General features: G+C 43.0%; 1 protein-coding gene across 3 annotated transcripts; it reads left to right on the top strand.

Moving 5' to 3' along the window:
- Positions 1 to 2,462: 2,462 nt before the first annotated feature.
- Positions 2,463 to 15,479, top strand: LOC118309549 (macrophage-stimulating protein receptor). 3 transcript variants are annotated; one of them, XM_035631804.2, is made up of 21 exons: positions 2,463 to 2,526; positions 3,419 to 4,708; positions 6,419 to 6,595; positions 6,783 to 6,902; positions 7,003 to 7,173; positions 7,950 to 8,110; positions 8,650 to 8,779; positions 8,892 to 9,028; positions 9,164 to 9,343; positions 9,481 to 9,580; positions 9,714 to 9,944; positions 10,083 to 10,229; positions 10,331 to 10,487; positions 10,609 to 10,698; positions 11,083 to 11,292; positions 11,363 to 11,443; positions 11,532 to 11,713; positions 11,863 to 11,972; positions 12,368 to 12,533; positions 12,868 to 13,004; positions 13,151 to 15,479. In XM_035631804.2, the coding sequence occupies exons 2-21, from the start codon at positions 3,503 to 3,505 to the stop codon at positions 13,380 to 13,382; spliced, it is 4,125 nt and encodes a 1,374-aa protein (XP_035487697.1). In that variant the 5' UTR covers positions 2,463 to 2,526; positions 3,419 to 3,502; the 3' UTR covers positions 13,383 to 15,479. The 3 variants fall into 3 exon arrangements, with proteins under 3 accessions (XP_035487697.1, XP_035487698.1, XP_035487696.1); XM_035631805.2 differs by having other exon boundaries at positions 2,496 to 2,650; positions 11,086 to 11,292; XM_035631803.2 differs by having other exon boundaries at positions 2,496 to 2,650.
- The last annotated feature ends 267 nt before the right edge of the window (positions 15,480 to 15,746 follow it).

Genomic DNA, 15,746 nt, shown 5'->3' with positions numbered 1-15,746 from the left:
GAATTTCACTTTCGTTTCTGGTTTGCTGTGTTGCCGAGACGTGGTTTTCTGGATTTGGCCACTAGATGGAGACTCTGGGTTGGAAGATCTGAGAGCGACACTTGATTTTTTCATTATGTAAAAGCTCAGTCGCCGAGAACCAGTTTTCATTAGAACTGTTCTTGTAAATAACTTCAGTTGCCAGAATGAATTGTTATTTCAGTTGGAAGCTTGACAGGGCAGACTGCAAAAAATGTCCATTTCACGGTAGACATTTCTGTTATACTTCATGGAAAATAGAATTATTAAAATATTTTGTATGGTAATATCACTGTTTTCAACAATATGCACTGTACTTCAAATTGAATTCATGACATGATATTGTGGCATGTTGAATATACAATATATACAATAACTGTCAATGCACCTCCATCATGCAATACAGCAACACACAGTTGTAACTAATAGCTGACAAGTTTGTCTTACCAATCATTGGCAGAGATAATTACCCTGGCAACAACTATGGTTTGGAGAGGATGAGCACCATACTGTATATATTGTATATACATGAATATACAAACAACATATAAACACACCATTAGGCCTGAAACATGACAACTCCTCCATATGAAAACTATGATCATTTGTTTTCATTGCAGCAACAACTATAACCAATATAACAATAGCTATGAATAATTGTCAACATTTATTTCATTTAGTTGTAGGATAGAATGGCAGTCCATCCAAAATCTATATCGTAACATCATATATTATATATTTCAAAATCTCCTCTGGGAATTTGATCTCTGCAGATTCTCTTGCTTAATAACAGTAATGGTACGGATGCAGTTGAAGTTCCAGTGTCCTGCGAGTATGTTTGTTCGGTCCCCGCCTTCCGAGTCAGGTATGTGATTTACGCAGGGACAGATGGAAACATGATGACTGGATGTCATGTCCTTAACACACTTTGTTTGTTCAGTCATGCAGACTCAGTCAAACAAGTCCTTCTTGCAGTTCTTTTCAAGCATCTTCTCAGTGACATGAAAAGCCACTTGATCCTCATGACCTGAGGTTTGGAGCGGTGGAAGTGACACACTCTTCACCAGACTTTTGATGAGGCTATACTTAACTTTGGATTCAGTGGTGGATGTTAAACTTCTGGATCTATAATGCTCCATTCAGTCGGTGATAACTTTCTAATAAGTTACTGCATTGTGATGGATAGCTTCATTTAAAGTAGGTTTCAGCACGGTTACCTGTAATGTAAGTATTTGATCTGTTATTTTATATTAGTAATTAATATACCTAAAGTCACACAATGTAGCTTTAAAAAGAGGTGGTGTAACTGGAGAGTGAAAAAAACATTCCTCTCATAGTTTCCTGGATGGAGTTGTCTATATTTGAAGGGTAACTTCATTTCTCATCCGAAAGCAATGCGTTCTTGGCAAATATCCCACAGGCGTAGATGGAACAGACTGTTTTCGAAAAGTTCCCCCCACTGTCTTTGACACAGTGATGTCTGAGAGTGGAAATGGGTCACAGTCGGCGATAGGACACGATCCCTCGGGAGGTAAAAAACGACGAGGACCTTTTTTTTCTTTTTCTTTTTTTTTTTGGAGCTTGTCAGATTTCGCAACTGTGTCCGTGCTTCCTTGTCGCGGGCGCGGCTTGACGTGACGTGACTGCACCCGCAGGAGCAGCGGCGCAGTCAAGCGAGTCGGAGTGACGACGGCACTTCCGGTCGTCGACCTTCACAATAAATCTGAAATCACTGCGTGGGTTCATTGCCAGCGGGGTGACATTGTTGAATACGCTGCAGGACGTGGTATCACGGGTGGTGCTGGGACAGTAACAACAACAACAACAACAACAACAACAACAACAACAACAAAACAGACACACAAAAAAAGAAGAAAACAACAGGAAAGAAAAGTATCCTAATTTGGACTGAATCTACATGTTAGGTCGTCCAATGAGATGGGAAACTGAATAAAAATGATTCAAAACAACCAAAAATATTGGTATGATATGTGTAGGCTAATTGTTGTATTGGCTTGTGATTTCATTTTTTCTTTTGCGAGATGCTCAAAGGCGTCCTTTTTTTTTTTTAACTGTAAAAGTGCTGACTTTGGTTTAGAAGGTTGGGGTTTTGATTCCAAATCATTCCAGTGTGCTATCCCTTAATGCTGCCTCGATGATTGGTAATTGCTTTGGACAAATGCGTCAGAAAAAATTAAAGTAATGTCCTCAAGAATCTGCAACCAAGTCTGGCTGCTCCTGATTCCACACCCGTTTGGCGAACGTGGCTGTTCTCCTCTGTTTCATTCTCATTAGAATATTTGATGTTCTGCTTTGATGTGAATTTCTCCTCGCTGGAGTTTTGCCTCCATTTCAGGCCCACACTTACCACCGTGTGTCCCGGTCTGCTTTTATTTTGAAGCCGGCTGAGACATCCTGTTTCCAATCCGCACACCGCAGGTTCTCAGTAGCTCGATGCAGTTCGGTGTCGGGGCGAACTCCGTGCCAGTGGTTGTCCAGCGCTGTCAGGTGAGTGCACGGAGGCGGGTCAGTGAGGAGCCTCACTAATCAAAAAAATAATTGAAAAAAACATATCACACGTTGGGACTTTTAGGACATATTTCAGCAAATTTCCACACCTTTTCAAAGCAAGGTAAGAGTTGTTTATTATTTCATTTAGGGAGGGAGGATGTCTGGAGCTGTGAGTGGTCCACGTTAATGAATGAGTCAACACACTTTGGTCGTGATGCGCAACTCGCCAGCCCTCGTTTCCTGAATATGGGATTTAATTCTAACAGTAATCTTAAGATTAAAATTCTCACTTTAATTAGGCATCATATGCTCCTCTCTGTGTTGAAAATAGTTGTCCAATGTCCAGTGGTGTATTAAAATTAGACATACTGGGTAACTGATGAAATACAGTATATACATATATTAGCACCCATTCATTTTTTATATATATTTTTTAAATGTTTACAATATTAGGCTTAGTTGTATTTCTCTGTGTTTATTCAGTTGTTTGACTCTCTAGGGTCCTGAACATTTCCATAATTGCTCCACATGTTGCAGCATGTCATGTCTTGCCCACAGTGGATTTTATGGAGACTGCTCCAACTTCTTTTTCCACTGGCTTCATCACCTTTACAGTCTCACAGCTTTGCCACATGTGTGCTGCATATTAAGTCCGATTTATCTTTGGTTGTAAATGCTTCAATTCAAAAGCGGCAACTATTTCAACACTTAGCAGCGGCCGATACTACTCCTCAGTTCCTCATGCCGTATTCCTCAGTTTAAACGAGCGGAAAATGTTTACAGTATCCACATCCACGTCAAAAGCAGAGAAACTCTGTTGAGTGGGAGAATCACATGTTACTGCTCTGCCTGTTAACCCTCCAAATTCCTTGTCTGTCTTCCCGCACAGTGATCCTGCCAGTGACCCAGAATGTTCTCATCTAGGAAAGTATCTCACAGGTAGCAATCGATCACAGTGGACTGTGACGTGGAGATGGTCACTTGGGCCGCTTTGCTGACAGTATGCATATGGATACAAACACACATCGCCTCAGGACAGCACACGTGTCCTACTGCCCCACGCAGGCTGGTGGATTTCACTGTAAAATACGCCCTCCCCCACTTTCAGTCAGACAAACCCATACAGAACATCGCAGTGCACTGGGATGTGCATCAGCCACAGGTGTATGTTGGATGCCAGAACGTAATAGAGGCGGTCAACTATACCATGGAAAAAATATGGGAGGTGAGAACTGGACCTGTTGGCAGCCCAGAATGTGAAACCTGTCAGGCGTGTGACATGGAAGCAGATCCTGGGGATCCAGTGAATACAGACAATGAGGTCCTGCTTTTGGATCCCGCCGAATTTATCTTGCCATACCTGTACATTTGTGGGAGTACCCAGAACGGCATCTGTCACTTCATTGACATTAGCGCCCCAAAGCCGGAGCCTCGGTGCTTATACAAAAGAGAGCGGAACTCTCCGACTAACTGTCCCGACTGTCTGGCAAGCCCGTTTGGCACCACCGTCGCCATCGTTGAACAGGTGGCCACGACGCTTTTCTTTGTTGCAGCGTCTGTCGATGACAAAGTGGCGCAGAGGTATCCGAGGAGGTCGATATCAGCGGTGAGGCCACTTTCAACTGAAGATGGCTTCCATATGGTCATGGATGGCCTGACAGTGCTCCCCACGCTGCAGGACTCGTACAGGATTAATTACATCTACAGCTTCTATACCAAGGACTACGTGTACTTTCTGTCGCTGCAGAGAGAAGATCCTTTAAAGAGCAATTCAGCGTTTCAGACTCGTCTGGGGCGCCTGCCGATAGGGATTCCGGAGGTGTGGATGTACAGAGAGGTGGTCCTTGAGTGCCGGTACGAACCCAAGCGCAGGAGGAGGCGGAGAGAGGCTTTCAAGGACATTGTGTATAATGGACTTCAGGCGGCCCACTTGGGGCGAGCAGGGAAGGACCTGGCCGATGAGCTGGGGGTAGAGCTGACGGAAGATATTCTGTATGGGGTGTTTGCAGAGGTGGATGAGCATGGTGAGCCTCAAAAAAACTCAGCCCTGTGTGTCTTTCCTTTGACTAAAGTAAACCAAGCGATAGATCTGGGTGTGGAGGCCTGCTGCAATTCGGGCAAAGAGCAGCTGTCCAGAGGCCTCTGCCACTTCCAGCCGTGCGAGAGCTGCCCACATGAAGTGAGTATTTTTTTTCTTCTATTTTTTATGACAGGCTGTCTTCAGAGGGGAGAAGGAGTACAAAGGTCCCCTATGCCCAGAGGGGAAGTGACAAACATAGTCAAACACAGTGTTATTAAGTCACCTCTGATCGGGACAATGTGGTTTATCATTAAACTCAAAGTCTTCTCGTCTTGAGCAATGAGGGATGGTATTCAATAAATGACACTATGGTTAGCACATAATGTAAATCTTAACTACTGTAATGTTGTATACCTGTGTGTGTGTGTGTGTGTGTGTGTGTGTGTGTGTGTGTGTGTGTGTGTGTGTGTGTGTGTGTGTGTGTGTGTGTGTGTGTGTGTGTGTGTGTGTGTGTGTGTGTGTGAGTGCATGTGTGTGTGTGTGATAGAGGGAGAAAAGGCCAGTTTGGAAAACTGGGAGAGGTGGATGAGTCAGACGTGTGACCTGCACATTTGCCACGCCATTTCTCTGCTCTCCCTCTCTGTTAAGTTTCAGTATTTCCTAGTAAACGGGAGGCAACTGTCTTTTGCTTACAGTAACCTAACCCCAACCATGGATTTGATATGAACATTGTTATTTGTCAGATATGCATTTCACGATAAAGCACACATTGATATATTCACAGCACTTAGATAGAATCTTCCACTTGCTGGGTTTACCTCTTGTTTTTTGATTTGATCCTGGTCATTGTTCTTTGTAGGAGGAATGTAAAGAAAACACAAAAGGTTGAATCTCAATCCTCCCCCTCTCAAAACACCTACACTGAGCAGAGCATTGCTCTGTGGCTCTTTGACAAAATACTAAAGGTGTGGTCGTTTCCTTCCACGGAGTTCAGACTGTGTCCTTTGAGCTCTTGCGGCCATGTGCACACCTACGGCAATGTGTGCCAACACACACAAGTTATAAATCCTGCTGATAAAAGTAGTGGCAGTGGGACAGTGTAATACTGTGCCTGGCTGTTACGCATTTTATTTGAGGAGCAAATAGGGGGAAAAAAACGCGAGGGGCACGGAGGAAACAATCAACATTTTTCATTCAAACGCTGGATGACGCAGTCTTCATGAACATAAACTCTTCAAACTGTTTAGTGTCTACTCCCTGCGTTCAAGTTCTAGGATGGGATGTGTGTGATTAAAAAAAAACTTAGTGCATAGTAGTGGGAAGCAAACATGGGCAGACTGGGGCAAGTCAGCTAAAGTGAGTAATAGAGTGGAAGTGTTTACCATTAGTTTAACAAATCTTTTCTTTTTTGTAGTTTTTAAAGAACTACTTTTAATGAACCAGTGGGACTCATGATGCTCTGCCAACAGTTCGCACACACACACATGTCATCCACTGTTTTTATGTGTGAAGGAATGGAAAGTCCAGTCTCAGTATATCTGACCGTCTCTGTCTGAGAAATAATGACCGAGCTGCTGTTTTATGACCCCGTGTCTCTCACAGCTCGTTACAGTGAGGCCAGAGCACTTCCTCTCTGAAACCAATGAACAGTGATCCTCTCTGCTTACTCTTTCTACCCCACGTCCACTCAAACCGAGGGGTTCCGCATGTAAACATGCCGTATCTGCTCAGGAGGAGAGACCCGTGCCCGAAAAATGGGGCAGATACAGGGCCGAGAAGGCCGACAATGAAATCTTTAGTATCTGAATTCCTGTCGCTGACTAAGTGCCAACACGTTTTTCTCTGTGTGCGTTTCATCCACTTGCCCAGAGCTCTGAAGGAAATGACACATGCAGCGCCAAGCCCACTCTGGTGTCAAGTCCCTACTACAGAGTAGACCTCTTCGACAGGCAGATGAGAGATGTCCTGTTCACCGCTGTCCTGGTCACCACTATTGAAACTCACACACTGGGCCACTTTGGTACCTCCGATGGCAGGATACTGCAGGTATCACCATTATTGTGTTATTGCCTTATTTGTTAGCTTTTCTTGCTCGCAAACATTTTTTCGCAGTCTCATGCTTCAATAAGACATTTGTACATTGTTCTGTCTGACCATCAGCCGCAGGTAACAGTTACGATTTCCCAAAAAACAAAAATCTTTCTGACATCGCCTCTCGGTCTCACTGATTCAGGTGATCCTCACCCTTTACAAGCCGACTGTTTATGCCAATTATTCTCTGGGAGAAACTGCAGTATCCAGGACAGCAGCCGTGTACCAAGAGGATTCACTTCTCTTTGTAGTTGGAAATAAGGTAAAAAAAAAAGTACTGCTTATCTTTTGCCTTTTTTTTTTTTTTTAACTCTTGTGAATCTGGATTAGTCCACCCTCAACTTCCTCTCTCCTTCATCAAGATGTTCAGGGTGCCATCTGCAGGACCAGGGTGTGCACATTTAGTGACATGCCTCATGTGTCTGACGGCTCCGCGCTTCATGGACTGTGGCTGGTGCTCAGGAGTCTGCTCGAGGCAGCACGAGTGCACCTCGCAGTGGAACACAGACACTTGTGCACCCATCATAACAGAGGTAGATCTCTTTTTACAACTCTTTGGCTTAAACTTGACACTATGATGTTCAAATGAAAGAGAAAACAACAACATTTGTCTCCCTATAAGCCTTTCGCCATGTTATTCTCTTGGCCACCGGGATGCGGCCTTGCATAACCCATTGCGTAATCAAAACAAGGGAGAAAATAGAGTTCTCCCAGTAGCCTATCTATGCCCAGTTATGGAATTGTCCGATGACGGAACAGCCGAATTGACAAAAACAACTCCACCTCGTGAGAGAAAAATAATTGACATAGGAAGAAAAGCGGGCGAAGAAGGAGATTTATAGAAAAAGAGATGAATCGAGTGAACCTTGCGGTCGGGCATTCACTCCGTGCAGAGAGCGCCGGGACTTGACAGTCTTCAGAAACGACATGGTTGGCCTGTTTCCTTCTGCTAGATCAGTAAACACAACCAGCCTACCTAACACTAACTCCAGGTTATTTGTACAAATTGCTTAACGCTAGGAGCACGAAAGTAGGAGCTTCAGTGAACGTACTTCATTCTTCTACTCCGTAATCTCCAAAAGAGAAAGAGGCGTCGGCAACTTCCTCAGGAGCTCTGAGGGAAAGTACCTGCGTCCTTTACCGGCGTCTTGCTACTGCAGCGTCTTTAGGACTAGAGACAAGACTAGAGACAAATCAATAATACCACCTGGAACCACTAAGGGCCCGAAAGTTGTCTCTTACCTCTTCAAACACTTCTGGACTGAAATGTTGATGGATATTTCTCGATGGTAATTCCTTCTGTCTGCAGTTTTTCCCTAAAATGGCACCTGTTGGAGGTGAGACAGAAGTGACCTTGTGCGGTTGGGAGTTTCAGTCGCGACACGCCATCATCAGCGACAAAACCCACATCGTCACGGTGGGCTCTGGAAACGTGTGCACCGTCCTGCCGGAGAAGAGCAGCAGTGAAGTGTGAGCAGCTCCGATACGAAATACGGCATTTACCATCTCACACACAGTCGATCATCTCAGCATGATGTTGGAAGTTCTGTGCACCATTTAACACAAGTCAGCCAGTTAACTGGCACTTCCACAACTTCAACTTCATGTAGAAACTTTTATAAATCATAGCACCATTCTTGTTCAAATTGATGTTCTTTCCCAAACACAACAGCAAAAGTACGACAATTTCCAACATTTCGTTTTAGCAGCACATACAATGGATTAACAAGCTAATACTGTACTCATTTGAATTTCATTCCAAACAAGAACATTTAAAGAAAATCTATTATGTAACTTGAGAAAGAGGAGAACTTTCTCAGAACATTTTATCCTTGGAAGACACGCTTGATGCTTTGAAATCAATCGGCAAATATTTCTGTGTTCTCCTGGCATTGGAACATTTTTGGAATACTGTGTAAATGATAACTGGCCACATTTTCTGCTATTCATTTTTGACTCACAAGCTCCTCACTCACAAAGAAACATTACTTCGTGTGTCCTTAATACAGGCTTGTGTGCAAGATTCAGGAAAAAAGACCAAACCGGAACATTAACATCACTCTGGAAGTGCACGAAGGGGAAGTGGAGGGTCGCTACTCAATCGAAGGCATAGCTCAGAGGCTTGGCTTCTCCTTCGTGGTGAGAATATAACATAGTTAATGCAGTTGAAACTTCTTTTTTCTTCTTCTATTGGACGATGTATTACATTTTGCGGATTGTAACGGGATACATTTCACCTCTGTCCGATAAGGAACCAAGCATAACAGAAATCCGACCTGACCATGGGCCCGTGTTTGGAGGAACAGTGGTGACACTGACAGGCAGATATCTTGATTCAGGGATACAGAGAGACGTATTCTTTGCTAACAACAAGTGTGACATTCAGAGGTGAGCAAAATAGATGGCTATATCTTCATGTGTGCAGTCTACACCACATTCCTTTCACTGTGTTCAGATGTCTGTTTTAATGAAGGATTCGAGTACTTTACTTATTTTGGTTTCTGTGATCGGTATTGCTTTCAGTGCCCCTGAAGGAGGTGGGGATTTGTCTTCGATCGTCTGCCAAACAGCAGCCGCAGCAGGTATCGGGAAGGTGCCTGTGAAGGTTGTTATCGACAGCTTCCACGTGACGACCCCTAAAATGTTCTTCTACGAGACGAACCCTGTCATAACCTCTGTGTATCCTCGCTGCAGTTTGCAGAGGTAGGACACTCATCCTAGTCTGCTCTGGTGACGCGTGCTTCAAATTCATAATAATTCAAACCATGTTTTTGCATAAAAGAACTCAATGACATGAATTTATTTAAATGCTCATTTGTGCTGTACATTTATACATACAGCGGCTCCAAGCTGGTGATAGAAGGTGAAAATCTTGACTCTGCTCACAAAACCGTGGTTCAGTACACTCCCAAAGATCCCCACATGCAATTCCTGCAACAAGTAAGTTGACTCATTAACATGCGCTGCAGTTTGTGATCCTGGCCACATTCTTTCTGAATAATGTTTTCCTATTATGCCTGACTTTTTCTGTTGTGATTTTCAAACAATATTGTATTTGTTGCCTTCACTTGAGGTCTGCAAGGGTACAAAAAATGCCACGCATATGGAGTGCTGGGCCCCCGCTTTCCAAGAGGAACTACTGGAGGACAAGTCTGAGACGGGAGAGATTTCAATTCACATGGATGGAAAGGATAACCTCTGGAAGAGACGCTTTGACTACCACCCGGATCCCAAAGTCATCCCCTTTGAAAACGATGACAGGAGATTACTTCTAAAACCAGGAGATACGGAAGTTTCGCTGCATGTATGTTTACACACACACACGCACTGCTAATTTGTGAGCAATGATTGCGCTGCATCATCTGCACTCCTCAGTGTATTATACAAATTACCACTGTCTTTAAACTCCTAAACTGTTGTTTTTTTTTGCCACGTGTAACAGCATAGCAAACTGAACACAGTGAGCAAATGCATGAAGATCACAATGACCATAGGCGGTGCGGACTGCCACGCTCAGGTTCTGTTAAATGAACTGACGTGTAGGATTCCTAAAGGCCTGGATATTCCCAGTGAGGGATCTCCCGTCAGGGTGAGAGAATCCTTTTTTTGAAATCATAATCTTGAACCTAAATCAACTGATAATAAATCAATACACTTAACAAAGAGTAACCATCTGTTTCACTACCGCAGGTGTTCGTGAACGGGGAAGCATACGATGTGGGTACTGTAGTAAATGGCGACAACAACACTGTGATTGCGGGCATCGTGCTGGGCATCATTGCTGCATTGGTAGTAGGTGCTGGCCTCGCATTAATTGTGATGATCCATGTCAAGAAGAAAAAGAGAGGTGAGAATAATTCTGCTACCTCTTGACACAAGCTGCTAAAACATAACTGTGAATATGATGTGTATGTTTTCATCGTTTCCTGCTAAGTCATTTTCAAATTACACCCAATGTGTCCTTCCAGCCAACATTGAGAATCGTTTATCAACGAGGCTTTCACGGAGCCGCGTGGGCAGCAACTCTGATTTCTCACCAACAGGTGATTACAGACGAGGTGTGTATTCTGAACCCACATTCACGGAAAACCTAGTTTTAATCCTGCATCAGCCCTGTGACGCGCAACCTTTTAGATGTATAGATGTGTTTTATAAATCATTGTGGTGTACAGAAACTGATGATAAACAGGCACAAATTAATCGGACAAATGATAAGTAAAATATTCATATTATATTCATTCAATCGAATGCTTTGATGACTTTGCACCTCTAAAAACAAATGTGTGTTTTGGTGAAGAATATATACATTCAACAACCAACTTAAGTCAAATAAAGAAATACATTGGACAAAGTGTATAGGGCACGAGTCGTACCAAAACGTACAACAGCCTTTTTTACAATTCTATATCACTATTTTGTGTGTTTCCTCTTGTGTGTTATAGTAGATCTGTCCCATCAAACATCGGGTTCAGGAGGAATAGCCTTCCAGGGTTTATTATATGCTGCCAGCTATGATCATTTGTCCCTCCCTTTGGTGCCACGGGACAATATCTCAATGGTCAGCCTGAGCTCTGATCTCCTCGAAGAGGTTAAAGACGTGCTCATCCCTGCTGAGATGCTCAGGATTGAAGATAGCCAGATAATTGGCAAAGGTATGCATCTCTCTTTCTTTCTCACACTTCAGCACAGAGCAACTTTCAGCCACCATTTCTTTGTCTGCAGGCCACTTTGGGACAGTTTATCATGGATACCTGATAGACAGCAAAAAGCAGGAGATCCACTGTGCTGTTAAATCACTGAACAGTATGTGACCACCTATCTCACAAAGGAAATCATCATTGCATGAGCTCTTAGCTGGTGGACTATGTAACAGTGTATGTTTCACAAACAGGGATCTCAGATTTGGGGGAGGTGGACCAGTTCCTCAGAGAAGGCATCATCATGAAAGGTTTCGACCACCCGAACATATTGTCCCTGCTGGGCATCATGCTGCCTAAAGAAGGACTCCCTCTGGTGGTGCTTCCGTACATGAAGCATGGGGATGTGCGTCATTTCATCCGTTCGGAGAAAAGGGTAAATTACGCAATGAAACATTCTGGAACATAAGGGTCATGACCGTGAATATTTGCTCCGTCAACCTGGCTAGATTTCTCTTTTTTGCAACTGCACACGATGCGCTCTGGCTTAGTCAGCTCTTTTAATTATTTCTCTGTCCTCCACAGAACCCAACAGTGAAAGACCTGATTGGATTTGGGCTTCAGGTTGCCAAGGGGATGGAATATTTAGCTAAGAAAAAATTTGTCCACAGAGACCTAGCTGCACGTAACTGCATGTGAGTGTGAATCATACTCTGATTACTGGCCACTGACATGTCAGTGGAAAAAGCTTTGTCTTGACTACAGGGGGCCCATTTCAGTTCATGTGTCACCTACATGCTGTACTGTAAAGGTGTAAGCTATGGAATACTCCCATCTATTTAATGTAAGCAGCAAATTACATTTTGCATGATATAGCACAAAGGTGACAAATGGTATAATTAAAAAAATGTTGTTTATTTTCTCTACATATTAAAGGAATAGTTTGATAAGCGCTCTGCTTTCCCTGAGACAATTCGAGAGTCATACATCCCACCTTTGCGTGACAAATCACTAATGGGATAATCGGAGGTGATCAACACAGATATGATATCTGTTTGTGGAGATGATCCACTCTCCAACCTCTTTTCAGGCTGGATGAAACCTTCACGGTGAAGGTGGCCGATTTCGGCATGGCGAGGGACATCTACGACAAGGAATACTACAGCATTCAAGATCACAAACGGGTAAAGCTGCCGGTGAAGTGGATGGCAATCGAAAGCCTGCAAACACAGAAGTTCACGATCAAGTCGGATGTGGTGAGTTCACGTAATCAAGGCCACAGAAATATGTTGAAATCTATGATATTTGTATCTACTGGTACACAGGGTGAGACGGTAGTCCGCTAAACGGAAGGTAGGCGGTTTGATCCCGCTTCCCCCAGTCCGCCACTTAACCATTAATTGCCTCTTGACAGCTTTTCCGGCAGTTTATGAATGTGACAGAAATAGCAGCACTGTGTGAATGTGTGTGAATGGGTGAATGTGACTTGTGCTGTAAAGCGCTTTGAGCGGTCAATAAGACTAGAATAGCGCTGTATAAATACAGTCCATTTACCATCTATTTACAAGACACTGCTTATCCGTTTCCTAGTGGTCGTATGGCATCTTAATGTGGGAGTTGTTGACCAGAGGTGCGAGCCCGTATCCAGAGGTGGACCCCTATGACATCACACACTTCTTGTTGAAGGGACGTCGGCTTCCACAGCCACAGTTTTGCCCTGATACTCTGTAAGAATCATCCCTACAACTTTTTTTCAGGAGACTCGCTGTTATTATATGTATAGTATATAGTATAGTATACAGTGGTTGACTCACGTGCTTAGATACTCATGCACCGACTCATTCCCTCATTTAGACATTTATTCATTCCACAGGTTTTCGATCATGCTGATATGTTGGGACCCAGAGCCTGAGTGCAGACCCAGCTTCCACAGCCTGGTCACAGAAGTACAACACATCCTGTCCTGCCTGGAAGGAGAGCACTACATCAGTCTGAAGGTTAACTATGTAAACTTGGACCAGCCAAGGCCTTACCCCTCCATGAATGGATCTGCTGACGAGGCCGAGGCCTCAGACTTGGACGCGGATGCTCATGCTGCCAGCTGAGCGCCTCAGAGCCTTAAGACTCCCTGATAGGAACGGGACACGGATCAAAGCTGGAAAGCATTCAAAGGTTGACGGGCCGCTTGCCTCGTCACATAGGCCACAAACCCGAGCTTGCGGGGGGTTTGGCTACTGATTCAAGACATTGTAGGTACTACGAACTCTTACCGGTGACAAGATCACGCTGGGAGTTCCCCATCTTTGTTACGACATTTTATATGTGGCAAAAAATAGAAACATGTAGATTGAAGTCAGTGTTTTTATTCCGTATTCAACATCTGTGCACAGGTGTGAATGAGACAAAGTGAATGTAACGTGCTTTCGCTCTCAGATTTACAGAAAAACGATCAGTTCGACTTATGTAAGGATATTTCATGTTTGTTTCTTGCGTCAGTGTATTATACTGTTAGACATGGGGTCTATGAATGCTTGTGCTCAGGGTTCAACATCTTTCTCGCTATATGGGCTTATGTCCCTTCATATGGACTATAGAATGTAAACTACAAGAAGATGATTGCCTGTGAAATCATCATACTGGATGTAGAATGGCTGCATTGATATTCAGTAGCTCTGCACCTACTGAATTATACAGTGAGCTTCGTGTGATATCAACTGACATCCACTGTACCTGTCATTATCACTAGAGGGCAACCGACGCCTCCCTCTAAAGCATACTCGGGCTGCTGCTGCAGTGGTGCTCTGCACTACAGCAGACAGCTCAACACAAAGGTGTTACACAAACAGTACGACTCTTATGAATCTGTCGAGCAAATGTGACAAATCCGCTCCTTCAACAAATCACTACACCACAACGTGTGGCGCAATTGGGGGGGTTTCTTTATTTTTATCGCATGTAATTAAATCTCCACAGAAGATTAGAAAATCAAAATCATTATAGAATTAATGCAATGATTCTTTTTTTAATTCAGACTGACAAGGCCCTATGGTTCAAGCCAAAGAACTTGTTTATGTTAACCCGTGATCTTTCTACCAGGGGCGTTGAATGTGGTTCCGGTATACTTGAGTCTTGTCACTGTGTATTTTTTCCTTCCTTTTAAAAATTGAACTGTGCTCTGGGTTGCACTGTCTTTTTGTACAAAAAAATATGGTTTATTGCACATAGTACAAAAGCAATATTGCCTTGGATTTTTTTTTTATAACGTCCTGAATAAATACTAAGTTAAAAAATATCCTGCTGTAGACGGCAGGCAAAGTTCCACCTAAATAATTGACCCTAAAATTTTATTCTCAACTTTTTGTTATCGAGCATTCAGCTAAAGAAAAAGAAAGTGCAGGTGCCTACAGGAAGAGAAGGCACGGGAGTTCTTCATCAAAGCAGTTCATCAAAGCCACTGAAGAAAAAAAGATGCTGAGTGCAACGACACAGGTCTGAGGCAGCACCGCTCTTGTTTTTTTCCAGGTGAAAAAGAGGGAAAAAACACTTTTACAGGTCTGAATTATGTCAATTCAACTAGAGTGAAAACGGCGTGTTTCTGCCTAATCTGTATATCTCGCTCTTTTTTGCCCCCAATAGTCTCTATGAATAATTTATGGATCTAAAAAAAGATTTTATTATTCATCGCCTTCAGGTTCTGAAAAGGTGGTAATAATGACACGATATGGTTGTGTTCAAATAGTTCTCCGGGATTTGAAAAAGAGGTGATGTTTCAAAGCTAAAGACGGAGCAAACAGCCAAAGTGATGGTTATTTTTTGCTGTGCACAGTCGTCATATGAGGGATTTACTCAAGGCATACAGAAGCAAGGATACAAAGTGTCTAAATGGTTATTGATTCATTTAAGATCTGGTTAACACTGATTAAATACAGAACTTTAAAGAGTATTAATAGTGTACACACATGATGAAGAGGAGGTGAAAGTGTGAGAAAGAAATAAGCATTATGAGGTGTACATGAACTCATAGTGGGGAAAAGATACAACACGTTTGTATACTGGGCCTAAAAAAAGTCCTCAGTTTACCGCTGCCAGTTGCAATGAAATAATCTGATGACTGACTATATTTTTTTCTACTCTTCATAGTGTCATCTCTGGGATTGTATGAACCCTGTTGGTATTTAAATTAAAACTTGGCATCAAACAAAGACACTGGTACTGAAACCAAAACTTAAATGAGCAAAGAAAAAAATTGTGATCAGCTTTGGGAGTTTTGAAGTATTATTATTTTTTTAATTTATTGACCATATCTGTCTCTCATACGATTTTAATTGTTTTGTGTTCTTTTCTATGTTCAGGTGGCTTTGAATTAAGAACAATATCCGAGTCTGGCCCTGTAAACGGTAACACTACAATACTGTAAATAGTAAGGATATTGCTAATGGAGAAATTCGGCGTGCTCGGTTAACAGTGTG

This window comes from Scophthalmus maximus, chromosome 6 (genome assembly GCF_022379125.1).
Source record: "Scophthalmus maximus strain ysfricsl-2021 chromosome 6, ASM2237912v1, whole genome shotgun sequence".
NCBI classification, from domain to species: domain Eukaryota; kingdom Metazoa; phylum Chordata; class Actinopteri; order Pleuronectiformes; family Scophthalmidae; genus Scophthalmus; species Scophthalmus maximus.
The sequence above is the reverse complement of the archived record's forward strand: the minus strand, read 5'-3'. Positions and strand labels throughout refer to the sequence as shown.

Excerpts from the sequence above, each read along its gene's own strand:
- LOC118309549 (XM_035631804.2), top strand. The coding sequence starts at position 3,503 with ATGGTCACTTGGGCCGCTTTGCTGACAGTATGCATATGGATACAAACA. Across the intron at positions 8,111-8,649 it reads GAGAAGAGCAGCAGTGAAGT|GCTTGTGTGCAAGATTCAGG; the intron begins GTGAGCAGCTCC and ends TCCTTAATACAG. Across the intron at positions 9,029-9,163 it reads AACAAGTGTGACATTCAGAG|TGCCCCTGAAGGAGGTGGGG; the intron begins GTGAGCAAAATA and ends TATTGCTTTCAG.